At 45.1% G+C, this 15176-nt stretch overlaps 1 protein-coding gene across 1 annotated transcript in view; it reads left to right on the top strand.

Annotated features, from left to right (window-relative positions):
- The window catches only part of pea15 (proliferation and apoptosis adaptor protein 15), a 38588-nt gene that overhangs the window by 15163 nt on the left and 8249 nt on the right, over window positions 1–15176 (top strand). The window contains exons 2-3 of the mRNA XM_079295695.1: window positions 13970–14144; window positions 14279–14434. Of these exons, the coding sequence (XP_079151821.1) occupies window positions 13973–14144; window positions 14279–14434 (328 nt within the window). The 5' untranslated portion in view covers window positions 13970–13972. The remainder of the gene's footprint in view (window positions 1–13969; window positions 14145–14278; window positions 14435–15176) is intronic.

Raw genomic sequence — 15176 nt, 5'->3', positions numbered from 1 at the left:
CCGAGCAACAGCAACAAAAAAGAAAAGTGGGCAGCGCAGCAGAAATGTGCTTCCTCTCCCGGGTTCACTTCCTCTCTGTGTTTGTCCGCGGTGTCGGTTGTCCCCCCGCCGCCGCCGCCACCGGGGGAATGTTTGTGGTTGGCTGTTTACAGGCGCTGAGTCAAACACAGTTTTCGGGAAGATCAGCATTAAACTGGTGTAACTTGACGCAAATCAAAACAAAATAAAAACATGTGGGTCTTTCCTGCAACTGAAAACTCATAAATTCACTCTCAAGTTTACCCAAAAATGGGAAAGTCTGGTGTTGAGAACATTCACTTCTGCAACCACAGGAAATGAGGAATGGAGTCTTTGTTCAGACGGAACTGGACTCGCCGACATCTGATCTATTTCCTCTCACATCACAAAGCTTCAGTCAGCCAACTGAAAGCTTTTCAACCTTTTAGGATGAAGAGAGCAAGAAAGGTATTCATCTATCGCTATTCAGTTTTGTGTCCTTAAAGGACTAAAATGAGGTCACTGACTTTGCTAATATTCAGTGTTTTTATTTGAATGTGTATTCATCACTGTCAGGGTTGAGGCTTCGCTACAGGCCTGCATTGCTGTCAGTGTAGGAAAGTCTCTGAAAAAGCCTTTTGTATCATCATGACACCCAGGCTGACCTCCATGGCGTCCGCACTGACAGGCCGACATTGGATATTTAATAAAGCCCATGCATCGGCCTCATGGAAAAATAGTGTGTGGTTCGGATACCTCGGCACATGCTACACCCTTCCACGCACACACACACACACACACACACACACACAAAAGCACAAGTCACAATGGCTTTACCATACAGGTCAGGTTTCCTGCAATAACTTCCAAGCAGCCGTTAGTTTCCAGTAAATTCACTAAACTGAGAAAATGAATCTAGGTGGTGCACCTGAATGCACCACGTAGATTCATTTCAATTTTAATTTTCGCATACATTTTTTGAACAATGGAGGTAACTGGGTTCTTGTTTGTTGTGCTGAAAATAGTGTCAACAGTTTTTGTAGGGACCATTTCTTTTGTAGAAAGTAGTTTCAAAGGAACCTGACAAGCTGCAGTATCTTTGCAAAGTGACACCTAAATGACAAACCAGCATTTTTAGAGTTTGACATTTTGGGGAATTATGTTAATTAGCTTTATTGCCGACAGTTAGATGAGAAGATCGATACCATGCATCCATATGTAAAATATGAAGCTACGCCCAATAGGTGGTTAGCTTAGCATAAAGTCTGGTAGCAGGGAGGAACTGCTAGCCTGGTTCACTTTACATGTAGTTTGTTTTTTGAGCGGATTACACATGTTGGTGAGCGATAAAGGTGCTGGTAGGAAGATTTTGTTACCTTTGGACATAGCAAGACCAGCTGTTTCCAATCTTTATGCTAAGCTAAGCTAATTCTCTCCTGGTATAGACGTGAGTGGTATCCATCTTCTCATCTTGGTAACAAAGCAAATAAGTCTATTTTACAAAATGTTGCACTGTAATATTTCAGGACAAGTGCTTGTGCTCAAACGCCTTTAAAATACAATCACTGTTATTAATAAAAACAATTTAAAAAAAAGCTCCTGAACTGCAATAACCCTGGTGTTTGTGTGACACACAGCTAACTTTTTAGCACTTAGTATTCAACGTTGGGAGCATGTTCTCATTGAGGACTTTGAATTGAATTTGGGGAACTACTTCAGCCTGCCTGCGTCATCTTTGCTTTCTGAGTGAAGTTCGGTTTTTTGGATGCTGGCTCAAGCTCTACCGTATGTGCACTCCGTTATTACAGAGAAACCAGAACATCTTAGTCATCGCAGGGCTGCACTGTGTCTCATATTGTCCTCGGTCTCTCGGTGGTGATGGGGAACTATCGAGCAGGAAAGTCAATTTGACTTGATCATTAACGGGAAAGGAAAAGCACAGACAGAAATAACGGCAGCATCACCACAATGAGGAAATGAGAGGGAAACATCAAATAGCCGTGTTCCTTTCTTTAAAGACCTCACACAGCAACTAGTCTCACATTAAGACGACAGCAACGATGTGTAATAGAGCAGATAGATCTCTAATGGTGTATTGCGTAAGCAGTCATTGAATCACGGCAATGATGGGGATGAAAGTTGCATCTCAGCCGTGCTGATGATTATTGTGAGACGACGGAAGACTGTGAGCCGTTTGGGGTTGCGAAGGCAAGTGGTTTGGTAACCGAGGAGCCAACCTTTCATATTCTCTTACTACATATTCTAATTATTCAGTTCACATGTAATGATACGGGGGAAAAGTGGCAACATCCTTGAGGTTGTTCTGCATTGTAATTGTGGGCACTTTGTTGGCTGCGTAACTGCTCTTTATGTAACATTACTACAGTACCACGTATCTGAAAGAGGATGTTTTCTCAAGGATTTAGGACGTTATGATTCGGGATGATATTGGTAGATGTCCATGGTGCCCAGAGGATTGATCGTAATGAGTCCATGTCCGTCCGTCCGTCCGTCCCGTTCTCATTCTCATGATCCCTCAGGAGCTCCTTGAGAACATCTTCAACTTTGACACAAACTTCCACTTGGTGATTTAGGTGGTTATAAGTCACTGTGACCTCACAAAACACACGTGTTTTTGGCCATAACTCAAGAATTCATAGGCCACTAGGGTCAATTTCACACAATTGTCCGATAGGATAAAAGGAAGCGATGATATTTTGGACGGACATGGACATTGGTTGACGGAGGCATACAACCACGAGGTGGTAATTCTGACTTTTTTTTTTCGTGAAATGTCTTAGCAACGTTTGAATGGATAACCATGAATTTCAACAGACATTCATGGTTTCCAGAGGATGTACCCCACTGGCTTTTCATCTTTCCGAAACCAGCGAGTTGATTATGTGCTTGTGGTTTTGAGTGAAATGTCTCAACAACGGTTTGATGGATTGCCATGAATTTTGACAAAGATATTCATGTCCCCCTTCAGGAAATTTGTGTTTGGTAATTCCTTTTACCTGACGTTCCCATCAGCCCCAGATGTACTGTGTGTCTAGTGCTATTTTGCAAATGTCATTATGCTAACACAAATATTGAAAACATTATAACGGAATCAGCTGATGCTCATATTAGCCGTGAGCGTAGCTGTAGACTCTTGTCCAACAGAATGAGGTGGCACTCTTGCCGTTGAGTTCTCGTCAGTCAACAGGTGCCTGCATGAACACGAACATCAGTCCTGCTTTAACATCGCCAACGCTCACTTAACTGTGAGTTATTACCTCAATAACGTGGAGGCGAAATGGAAGGACTGCACACGGAGTCCTGCAGAGAATTCATCAACTGCTGTGTTATTATAGAAATCCATAATAGAGCTGTAATGAGCAGAGGCGAGGAAGGTAAAGTACGCCAGTCAGATGTGTTACGTACCCCCCGATGCAGGGTGATGGACCGAGTTTAATTTCCTCTGAATCGAGGAGGAGGAGGAGGAGGAGGAGGATTTTTCACTCACGCCTGGTTGACACCGTTATATTGCTCTTAATTTTGGTCGCTGTGAACTTTAAGCCATTTCATAATTCCATCCTTTTGTTTGCGTCAAAAGAAAGAAGTCAGGGGATCACCAGAGTCGGTCGGATGCGTCATCTGGAAACCATGAACATCTTTATCACATTTCAATGCCATTCATCCGACCATTGTCGAGTTATTTCTGTCCTAATATAAGTGGCTGCTAGCGGGGCTTGAACAGATTTACACCTGCATGAGTGAAACAGCTGACGGAATAATAGCAGCACCGAATTAGAAACGTTAAAAACGTTGTGCGGATCTTGTTACGGCCTCCGGGGCAGAGCTGCAAAGAGGCTTTTTTTGGCTCACTCGTCTAAACGGGTCAGAACGGGGCGGAATAACATCATCGCTTTTCAGCGACAATTCCTCTCACACAACCTACAGTAAGATGTGTGCAAGCATTCATGTGGGTTGATACAGGCGTGGGTGCTCCGGCCTGTTTATTCGTGTGTGTGTGTGTGTGTGTGTGTGTGTGTGTCTGCAGCTGTGGCTCTTGTCCACTGTGTGAGGCGAGGTTATGGCATCCTGTTCCTTTTCCTCACTGCCTCTCCATCTGGAGCCGAGCCAGCCTCAGTGGACTGTGCATTACAGTGGGATACAGACCCATTATCAGTGTGGAGAATGCCGGCATCCGGGGGGGGGAGTGGGGGTGTGTGTGTGTGTCGAATGCGTCGTGGTCTTTCGTGAGAGCCTTCAAGTTTGCATCAATACATACTCGTCTGTTTATTATCTACAACAACCATTCACGCGAGTTACAGGCAACACTGGATGCACTCGGTTCCCAGTTACTGCTGTTAGCAGACAATACAGTTTAGAGGTTCGCTTTAAATACAAAATATGGTTTGGTGCATGCGTTTGGGGCCATAACTTGGCTCGCCTCGGTGCTGCTGTTTATTGTCCGTCTCCTCCCTGAAACAGCCGCTGCTGTAAAAGGCAGCGACAGGCAAGCTGAACGAACCCTCCGAGCCGCGGGCTAACACTCCCGCGTGCGCTTCACACTCGTGAGGACCGCGGGCCGACAATAGGGGAGCCGAACGCGTGTCGTCGCGGGCACGACGCTCGCCCGACGATAGCGGCTCGGAAAGAGGTGAGAACGTGGGTTTGTTGTGCAGGTGTCTGTCAAATACAGACCTGAAAACACACAAATACACCTACGCGGTGTGACAATGTGCAAACAACTTTGACACGATATATGGGGACAGTTTTCTGTCTCTCTCGTCTGTCTTTCCCGTCTTGTCCAAGTGCTCCAGCAGCATTTTTCCATTTTGCCGTTTCTCCATCTGGGATCAGGCAGGAGCCAAACAGGAACTCTTTTTCTTTTCCTTGTTTTTTTTTGTTCAGTCAGCGTCGTGAAGTTATTTATGCAAAGAGAGTGAGAAACAAACCCCTGCACCGTCACAATTTGGCGTAATGGTGCCCAATTGTCTCGTTCGTTCACTGTCAGAGGAACGGGTCAGACAGGTGTGTTAGTCATAGAGTCTGCTGCCATTTCTGCTCTTCTATGAGACTGGAAAGCATCAGACAGAGATGGATGAAAATGGTGTTGAGGTTTGCTTCCAGGTGGTTGAATTAGCCGTTTAAATATGAATGTTTCTGGAAGATGTTTCTACAGTCTTCTACCACCAAGCTGCTCCATTTTTGGTTGTTTTTCTCGTCCCGTGGTCACTAACACGCGTTTTCATGCACCGCTGCACACATTCTTACATAAAAAAAGAGCAGGAGGAAGCGCTACGGAGCGAGGGAGGAAGAGATCAGGAGGGGAGATATTTTTGACTTCACAGCGGGATGTCTGAGGCTGACGTCGGCTCGTGATTTGCACCTTTTGTCACATCTTTGCCTGGAAGTTTTGCTCAAAACGAGGTTGCAGTCTCGCTTGTGCACAAACAGACCAGAAAATATCCTTATTTCGTCTCCACACACACGCACACACACACAGGACACTTTGTTTGACGGAATTCTTCAAATGATTGTTTGCATTGGAGATTCAGTGAAACAAGCTCCTGTGATTGGATTCGAGGGCAGAAAGTGTTTTTTGTTGTTTTTTCACTTTGCTTACTTGGTATATTTTTTTGTTGTTGTGTGAGTTTGATCGATATCATTCGCTGCAGACATAATCTTTTGAACAAGGTATTATGTCCTTCATTGCTGAATTTTTCGAATCCCAATCGATCACCTTTGACACAAACTCAGATGTCCGATCGTGTCATCGGCAGGGATGTGCTTTCAGTGTGCGTGATGCAATAACATTCAACATGCATATTATATACCATATACGGCCACAGACTACAGCCTTGCAGCACATGATACCATTCCTCCTCTGTGCCATCAGATCGGCACCGAGGCGATGTAGTGTGCCTGTTCTCTGGTTATTCAGCGTTAGGATTTATGTCGGTTAATCCTCTGCAAACACGCGACATGTGATGCAACGGCTCAATCTGGTTGCGCTGTGCGGGCGGCGCATCTGCCTGGATACCTTCACTCTCTTTTGTGTGTGCATCAGGGTGTTCATGCTGTGTGCGCCAACTATACTCCTCGCGTTCATGAAATCTCCGGAATCATCAAAACAAAAGGAAATGACATCACAAATTGGCAGCACCGGCAGCTTAAAACTACCTTGAAGCATAAACGGCTGGTAATGTCTGTTGCCGGTGCCGACTGATCAGGTGCTGAAGATGACTGACTTGCTTGGCACGTAAAGAGGGTTTTTGATGGATTAGAGAATGAAAGCTGGAGGTTCTATGTTGTTGTGTGACTGCACGCCACCGCCGCTTTGTTCCGGCCTGACCGCCGTCACTGCGGGGCCACCGAGTCCAGACCTTTCTCCCAGAATAAACAGAGCTTTGCTTTGATTGGAGGAAGCACACAAAGGGCCGTGGATCTCCGTGTGTTTGCACATGTGGAGGCTCAACAACTCACTCCTGGTGTTTCTGCACATGCTTTTAACCCCATGTACCTTCACATCCTCCATGTCAGCCTCCTGTACATCCCTCCCTTTTTATTTCGTCTGCATCTTCCTGTATCTCTACACACCTGGCCTCTCTCTCTCGCTCTCTCTGGTTTTAGTCGTGACCATCTGGTCTTTTCCTGCAGCCACGATGAAGCGCTTGCCATTTAGATGAAGCAGGAGGCCGCTCCAGTGACAGGAGCTGGAGTGCCACATGCAGCCGTTCATATTCATGCGTACAGTTTATCACATTATCGACCCTCGTGCAGCATGCTGGCCCTCATATTACACTACTGCCCTGTGCAGAAATAATGCTAAATATAGGATCTCTCAGCCTACACGTGTGTATATGTGATTACTTTTGAAGGAAGTCAAGCGGACTCGTGATGTCAGTGTGTTGTCAACAAAGCTGCTATTCAAAGTCTAATGTTCAGCCTTAACGTGCTCCTGTGGATGTGTGTGAAGTGCCATCGATACGTGTATTTTTGTGAATATAAATTTGACAAATGAGAGCCACCGTCTGCAAAATGTCTCTCCGTAAATCCCTGAGGGGGAAGAGTTGCAGAGAGAAGAGGAGGAGGAGGGTAGTGTTGGGCAAAACAGAGGTTCGCTCCAGTTTTAGTTCTTTATTCTCTTCTCTTCCTCCATCCATTCTTTCTGCTCTTCCCTTTCTCTCTCTCGATCCCACTTGGCGGCTGCTGTTTTTTCCGCCGCCCTACACCCGGGGCCAGGAAGTGTGTCCATGGTGACGGCAGGAAGTAAAGGGCTCGGCTGGTCAGACACAGCCAGGTCTCCGCACTGTCGGCAGCTCCTTGAAACATCTCGTTGTTTTTCTCATTCAACTGAGCCCTCAGACAAAGAACGTTGCATTTCTTGCATCATTTAATCCAAGTTGTTTTTTTGGACGGGTGAAGATGCACTCGAGCTCTCACTTCTGTGTTTGGTTTGTCAGAACAGCACATGTTGCTCTCTTCCACCGCTGAACAGCACGTCTTTTTTCCTTCTTGAACATGCGTTCACACTCGCTTTTTCACATTTTGTCTTCACGCCTCGATTGAGTTGCTGAAAGTCTCCCGCGGTGCTTTTCTTTCTCTCTTTCGTTGACCTTTTAGCCTCTGGCTTCACGCAAGCTTGTGCCAAAACAAAGTAAGGGGCATCTGTATGCGGGGCGCATTCACACGGTGCCCACAGTGTGTGCGAGTGTGGTGTGTGTCACTTGGGAGTATTGATTGTTGGCTCCGCCTACACAAACTCCTCACCGACGTTCTTCTATAGCTCTGAGACAAATGTGAGGGAGGAAAATACCAACATAACGGCAAAATACACACATGTAGGTGTAATTACATTGTGTAATTGTTAGGCTTATGAGTGAAAACATTGATGAATTCAGAGGTTTTTGCTCACGGATTCATGGTTGGATGCTGTATTTAATTTAGCGTGTCCATATGAAAATGTATATGTATATGTTGGCTTTTACGCAATACTTTTAAACATTTGTGACTGAAAGCAGACGAACGGTATCGGATGAGGATTTAAAGGATCAGGCCGGCGCTCCAGCTTTAAACCGTATTAGAGGATCTTCCACAGCAGATGGAGTTGCCCAGTTGTCATGAAGCTCTACATGAAAAAAAGACGAATTATGTGCACTTTAAAAATTGAGAAATATTTTAGCATGGTCATCGTGAGCATGTTGCCTGTTAGCGCCACCTCAAAGCACCAGTGTGCCAAAGAGCTGAAGTCTAGTCGGTAAAGTTTGAGTTTCTCTCTATTTCCACTCATGCTAACGCCTCCGGTTTTCTATTTACTCTGGAAACAAACTTGCATATGCGAAAGTTATAATTATTAATTTCTTTGAAAATGTCACAGATGATTGCCGAAATGAAGTTTTGGGGGGGGGGGGGGGGGTACAAATCCAATAAGAGAAGAAGAGTGGTTTAATTTAAAAAACGATGAAGATATTTAAATCAACTGTACGATTTTTACACACAGCAAATCTTCTTTTCTCCTCAATGAGAAATGGGCCAGTGGCCTATATTCTCCCCAGATTAGCGCCTCCTCATTTCCGCTGTCTCTCGCTCTCTCGCTCTCTCGCTCTGGGCTGTTGAGCTGATGAGTGCTGGCAGTACTCGCCGCCTCATTGGACACGAGGCCGTCTGCAAGGAAACAAGGACCAAACCTCCTTATTTCCCTCCGTCATCTATCCCCCTCTCTCGTCCCATAATCCTGTGCACAATATCACTCCCTGCGCTCTTCCTCTTCACTTCTACATCCCTCTGTTCGCTGACCAGGCCTGTGGTGTATAGAGCGGGGGGGGGACTCTTCCAAAGCATGCAAAGACAACAATATATGGGGGTCTGCTTGGTGTTTACTATTGGAAAGGAACACCTGCAGAGAGGCGGATTGGATCGCTTTAGCGCCTGAGGCAACCACCGATCAATGCCCACAGCAACAGAAGGATGAGAGCAAACATCAATTGAACTCTCTCTGAGTCTCCGAGTGTTCACAATCGTTTCAGCTAAATAAGATTTGTCTTTATTTTCACAGAGTGGTGAGCGTGAGCACGTGGGTTGAAGTGAGACGCTTGAAAGCAAACAGGCAATTAGTCACACGCTCAGAAACGCACACTGATGTGAGTGGATGGGCAGAGGAGAGACTTCTGACCTGAGAGGGAGATTTTTTGGAGGCGGACATTCGCTTCGACCTGCAACTGTGAGCTCTTCTGCATCCCACTCGCTAATCCCCTCACCTCCTACTGCTCCTGCAAGACTGGAGATGTATTCAGGAACACACAAAAAAAACAGGTTTATTGCACTGAGAGGAAGAGATGCAACATCCTGCAAACTGCTGCTGCATTGCCTTAGAGATAGATTTTTACACGGACAGCCGAACCGATTTTTGTAAAGTCGAGGTGAGTTTCATGGGAGATTTAAAGATGGAGAGTGGGAGGGACTCCTACACTCTGCCTCCCAGTCCATCTGAGTGAAATAACTAAAAATATCCTGAGAGAGAGGACAAGAGCATGAAATGTCAGGGCGTATTTAATGAGAGATTTAATGAAGGAGACGGAGACTAACCGAGGAGAACACGAAGGGACAGGACTGAGACAATTAGAGGAAAGAATGAGGAGAAGTTCTGCAGGATTTCTTATGATTCACCACATTTATTTTCAGTGTGTTACAGCAGAGCTATGATTTCCTGTTTGATGCCACTTTGTCAGGTTGAAGAGGGAAAGTTGTGGGTTTGTTTCACAGCAGAATAAAACGGTAAAAAAAAAGGAATGATAAGACTTTATAATAACACTTTTGAAAAGTAAAAATAAGATAAGCATACAGGGAGTGACGAGCAACGTTGCTGATAAAAAAACGACATGTGAGGAGAAGAAAGGATGGAGTAAAAGAGCCACAGACAAACCAGACACACAAGGTCTGGATAGATTGTGTAGAAAACAGTACAAGCGAGTCTGTTCCTCGATCCAGATCTCTGTCGGAGATATTCTTGAGCTGCTATCCCGGTGGTTGTGTTGCCATGGAGAAATCTGAATGTGTGTGCGTGTGTGTGTGTGGGGCTTTGATACAAAGAGACAGAGGAGTTAGAGTTGCGCAAGGATGTGGATTGATCATGTGACTGTCAGGATGTCTCATATTGTCTTTCTCTACCCACTTGTGTGTGTGGGGACAGTGTTTTCTGTAAATAGACTCTCATTCCATGATTAATATTCGACATATGACTCAAATGGCACACCTCATGTGTGCGTGTTTGTGTGTCAGTCATTGTCATCGGGGCTTTTATTCTGAAAGGGTTGGGGAGGGTGCGAGGTGAAGTGAGAAAGGGGAGGGAGGATGGTCTCTGCCCTGTCGCTAGGTAACAGTCTCTAGGCCTAAAAAAGCAAAGCCTCGCCTGGTCTCCATGGCAACGTCATTGGTGTGGCGGGTGAATGGAGTTTTGGTGGTTGTGGTGTGTGTGTGTGCTCTCAACAAAGAGAAACACTCAGCAGGTTGATCATCAGTGCAGTTTAAATTGGAATAGCGTGAATAATGAAAGTGTTGTGAAATAAAGTGATGGATTCTTTAAGTGCTTGAGGAGCACAGCTTTCAGGCCGAGGTCTTCCTCATCTGTGCTTGACATCGTCTCCATTTGTACACGCCGCCTCAGGACTGCACTCATGCACTCATGCATCGTCGTTCTGTGCTCGCATGCTGGCTGCGCATTCGTGAAACCCTTTTGAAATCGGACACGGAGATGAAGACGGAACAGGAAAAGAGACAAGAAAGGAGGTGTGAAGGAGGGAGAAAAGAGCCGCAAAGGGGGAACAGTGGGTCTCGTCTAGATGGATAATGGCCTGATTGCACAATGTAAAGCAGACTATGATGGGGGGGGGGGGGGGGGGGGGGGGGGGGGGACTGCTTGGCATCCATTCACGCCTTGAGTTCTACGGCAGTGTATTAATGCCAAAACTACTGAACCAGTGCAAAAGTAATTAAAGCTGTTTTTTTTTCATTTAAAAGAGTCCGAACCCTTCATGCAGCCAAGATGCACCGTAAACTGCAACGCCGGCCGTTGACTCCCATTTAGATTGTTGGTAAAAAGCACATGCAATGCTAAGCTTGGCTGCTTTAACTTGCTTTGCAGCTCAACTAGTGAGCCTCAGTATAGTTTAGGTGGGAGAAAATTAGTGATGGAGATCAAAAACTTTTTTGTAGCAGGCTGTAAACATGTGTCATTTAGCTGTAAAGTTGGGCATTTTAACATTGGTGTCGATGGGGATCGACTCGCTTTTATGAGGCTGCATCAAGGAGCCATTTCAGAAAGTGCAATTACTGGCATTCGCGTTGACTTCATTTCTCAGTGGACCAGAGGTTTCTGCTTGATCACCACTGATTTGAAACCAAAATCTAACGTTCTGCAACAAACAAGTGTATTTCACTCAAGTGTTATTGATAAGCTCGCCCAAAACTGCGAGAGCAAACTGCGAGGGAAGATTTCAAACTGAGCATAAACACCTCCTTTTACAAGTGCAAAGCTTCCCCTTGCAGATTGATCACAGCTTGAATCAAATGACTGTTCATCCGAATGGTTTGGCGCGAATAAACGTCCGTATTTGACCCACCACACATGCTCGTTATGAAGCGGAAGTCTTAACTTGCTCGTAATTTATTTTTTCTGTTTTCTTTCTTTGTGCTAAGTCATCTTTTATTGTTCACACTCCTTGAACAATTTAATATATATAATATATATATATATATATATATATATCATTTCTCTCTCTCTCTCTCTCTCGCTCTCTCTCTCATATTTAAGGACACACACACACACACACACACAGAGACAGAGGATCGAGCAGACAAAAGCATGTTTGTGTTCATGAGAATGTGAAGCACAGTGGGTCTCTATGTATGGAAGCAGTGTCGGGCTCGTCCCAGAGAGACTAGAGGGGGGGGGGGGCGACAGTTGGAGGGGATTTCACAAAATCTTTTACCGAGAGCATGACTACGACGTCGCACAGGGATTTAAAAAAGGAACGTAGATGCCAGTTGTGTCTCAGAATGTTTTTACCAAACACTTCATGCATGTTCGTCGGCCTTCACAGAGATGAATGTGAACTAAAACACACTTTCTTTGCCTTCTCGCTGTGATCGCTCATGCATTCGGTCCGTTTTAGGTGAAAATGCAATTTCAGGTGTTTTCAATCATCGTCATAATGTTCTGTCTTTGCAGACGACATACAAAGTCATGTGACTGTCAGAATTATGACTTTACTCTGTCATGATGAGGGCTGCAGGATGAATCGATTCAACCCATCAAACAATGCAAACCCCAGATTATCACTGTTTACATGTATGAATGTAAAGGAGAAAAGAAGCCTTTGAGATCACGGACTAATGTAACAGAAACATGTTTTATCTGTTGGTTGAGGAAGAGTTAAAGGCGACGGGGAGAAGGAGGTGGTGGGAGAGAGAAACACTAAATGTAGCCACTCTATCCATTGTTGTTTTTTGTTTCCCCCCTTCTGCTCTGAAAGTACACAAAAGCAGTGCCGGTCCATTGTGGTGCAAACCAGAGAGCAGGCAGGGCGACCAGGGTCGAGAGAGGAGGCACAGGGACCAACACACACACACACACACACACACACACACACACACACGCATTCAGTCTTCCAGTCTCCCTCCGTCTCACACACACACACAATTCACAAGCTTGTGAGTGGAAGCGTTCAAACACACATTCACTTGAGTGCACGCAAATACATGCAAACACGCGCGCACACACACACGATTTACAAACCTGCATTTCAAGGCAGGAGCCACGCGCACACACACACACTGGATTCAGACCCGTATTGTATTCACTGGCGTTACGGTGCATATCCGTAACCGAGGGGATCAGAGGCAGACAGAGCCTCGTGCCACTGCCCATGATGCACTGCATTCAACGGCATGCCAGGGATGGGGGGGGGGGTTGCTGTGTGTGACACAGAAAAGAGATGTGCATTCATGTCGTGGGAAGCTTATGGTTACAAGAGATGGGTAGAAGGGAGGGGCGGTCCTTCTGCAACTTTTGTCGCTTCCCAGAGTTGCCGAAGTGTCCCCGAGCAACACAGAGGATCCCGTGCAGCTGTTTGTCGGGTGACCTTAATCATTCGCACATAGCTAAACCGATGCCTCGTTAACCTCTGGGGAAATATCTCACCAGTAAATCCTGAGGCGGCCATTCGATTGGATGCGAGGTTGAAAGTGTTTGAAACGTCTTATTGCCCTACCCTTCTTTTGTTTTGGCCTGTATCGTCTGATCATTGTAAACTGAGTATCTTTTGGTTTTGGACTGCAGGTTGGACAAAACAAGACACTTGGATTGACATGAATAGCTTGAACCAAAATATGTTAATAAACCGAGATGTGAGCCGAAACCTGCGTCTGCATCCTGATCCGTTTCCTTTGCTTCTTCCAAACATTTGAGTACCTCGCATGCATACAACGGATGAATCACAGAGGGGTAGACCTGCCTCTCCTCCAACACGCGTAGAATCACCGAAATCTGACCAATTCCTTGCTTTTGTGATTCTACTGTAGCACAGAAATGTTCCTCACTGAGTCCTCTAGAGGGAGACAGATCAGTAGAAATGTGTATTAGAGCTTGAGTGGATTTCATGAAAAGCAGCTGATAACTTAATAAATGCTAACATATGTGGAGAGAACAGAGTTTAAAAGATTAGGAGTAGATATTAATCAATCATTTTCTATATATCATTCCAATTTTAAAGCCAACATTTCCTTAATCCATCCTTCAATACGTTACAGTTCAATGATATATATCTTTTTGGACAACTGATGGAGGAATACGCTCTTTCGTGCTTTGGATACACAGGAAATGGATCTTTTTGTGAGACTTTTTTGGCTTTATTTTCTGTTGATCATCTTCTTATTCAGCATATCTAACGGTTTCCTCTCTCTCTCTCTTGTCTCTGCCCAGACCATGGCGGAGTACAGCTCTCTGCTCAGCGACCTGTCTGAAAACATCACCAACGAAGACTTGGAGCAGCTCAAGTCGGCCTGCAAGGAGGACATCCCCGAGGACCAGAGCAACAACATCACCTCCTGCAAGGAGTGGTTCAGCTACCTGGAGAAGAACGACAAGCTGGCCCACGGTGAGACGCACAAACTCAAATAATCTCTCAAAATATGAAGCTTTTATTTGACCTACCAGTGTGGGAAACAAAGAGCAGAGTTAGTCTGACACGTCTGCTATAAACTGACTCTAATGACAACTTTTCCCGCGCAGATAATCTGTCGTACATCGAGCACATCTTCGAGATTTCGCGGCGACCGGACCTGCTGACGAGGGTGATCGAGTACCGCACCACCGTGCTGAAGATCTCCGAGGATGACGAGATCGACACCAAGCTCACGCGCATCCCCTCGGCCAAGAAATACAAAGGTAATCTCAACCACACGTAGATGCGGGGTTATATTTATGTATCAGGTTTCTAGATTATTAGGCTAATATTAGAACTTTGGGGGATATTTATATATCTTTGACTTGAAAGAAGTTACTCAGATTTTTTTTACGATGTCATATTGATATTTGTTGCTTTATTTATCTCCTTCTGATGCTTTCGTCCTGTCACTGCGGTTCATCCTCACCACTCTGGAGAGTACTTTGTGCATCTTGCATGAAAGCGGCTCTATAAATAAAACTTGACAATCCAAGATGAGCCCAGACGGAGCAAAAGACTGAATGCGTTTTCCCGTCAGACGTTCTGTACTTTTCAGCCTCAAGCTTTTCAGGCTGCTTGTCATACTGAACATGATTTTTTTAATTACGAAGTGTGTTTAATGTACTGTAAATAATAAGCTCAGAGCTTCAACGTTTTAATATTTTGTCTAAAGTTAATGTTTTCCTTTGAATTAGAGTAATAGTAAAATAACCTGTTAATACAACAACTCAAAGTGCCTAAAATAGATCTGCATTCATACACGTAAACAAGTTAAACAGAGTAAATAAGGTTTTCTCGATGCATTTTTGATGGGCAATCGCTGCCAGTTCTAACATCAGTGACACATTTCGGCAAGCTGTGTTTTCTATGGCTGCTTCACAATAAAAGCCATCCAGTTTTTCACCAGTTGGACGCTTTTGAAGAGGAATTGAGTCCCGCGCACAAATGGCGGAGTCCGCCACT

The sequence above is a fragment of the Melanostigma gelatinosum genome, assembly GCF_949748355.1.
Source record: "Melanostigma gelatinosum genome assembly, chromosome: 23".
NCBI classification, from domain to species: Eukaryota; Metazoa; Chordata; class Actinopteri; order Perciformes; family Zoarcidae; genus Melanostigma; species Melanostigma gelatinosum.
The sequence above is the reverse complement of the archived record's forward strand: the minus strand, read 5'-3'. Positions and strand labels throughout refer to the sequence as shown.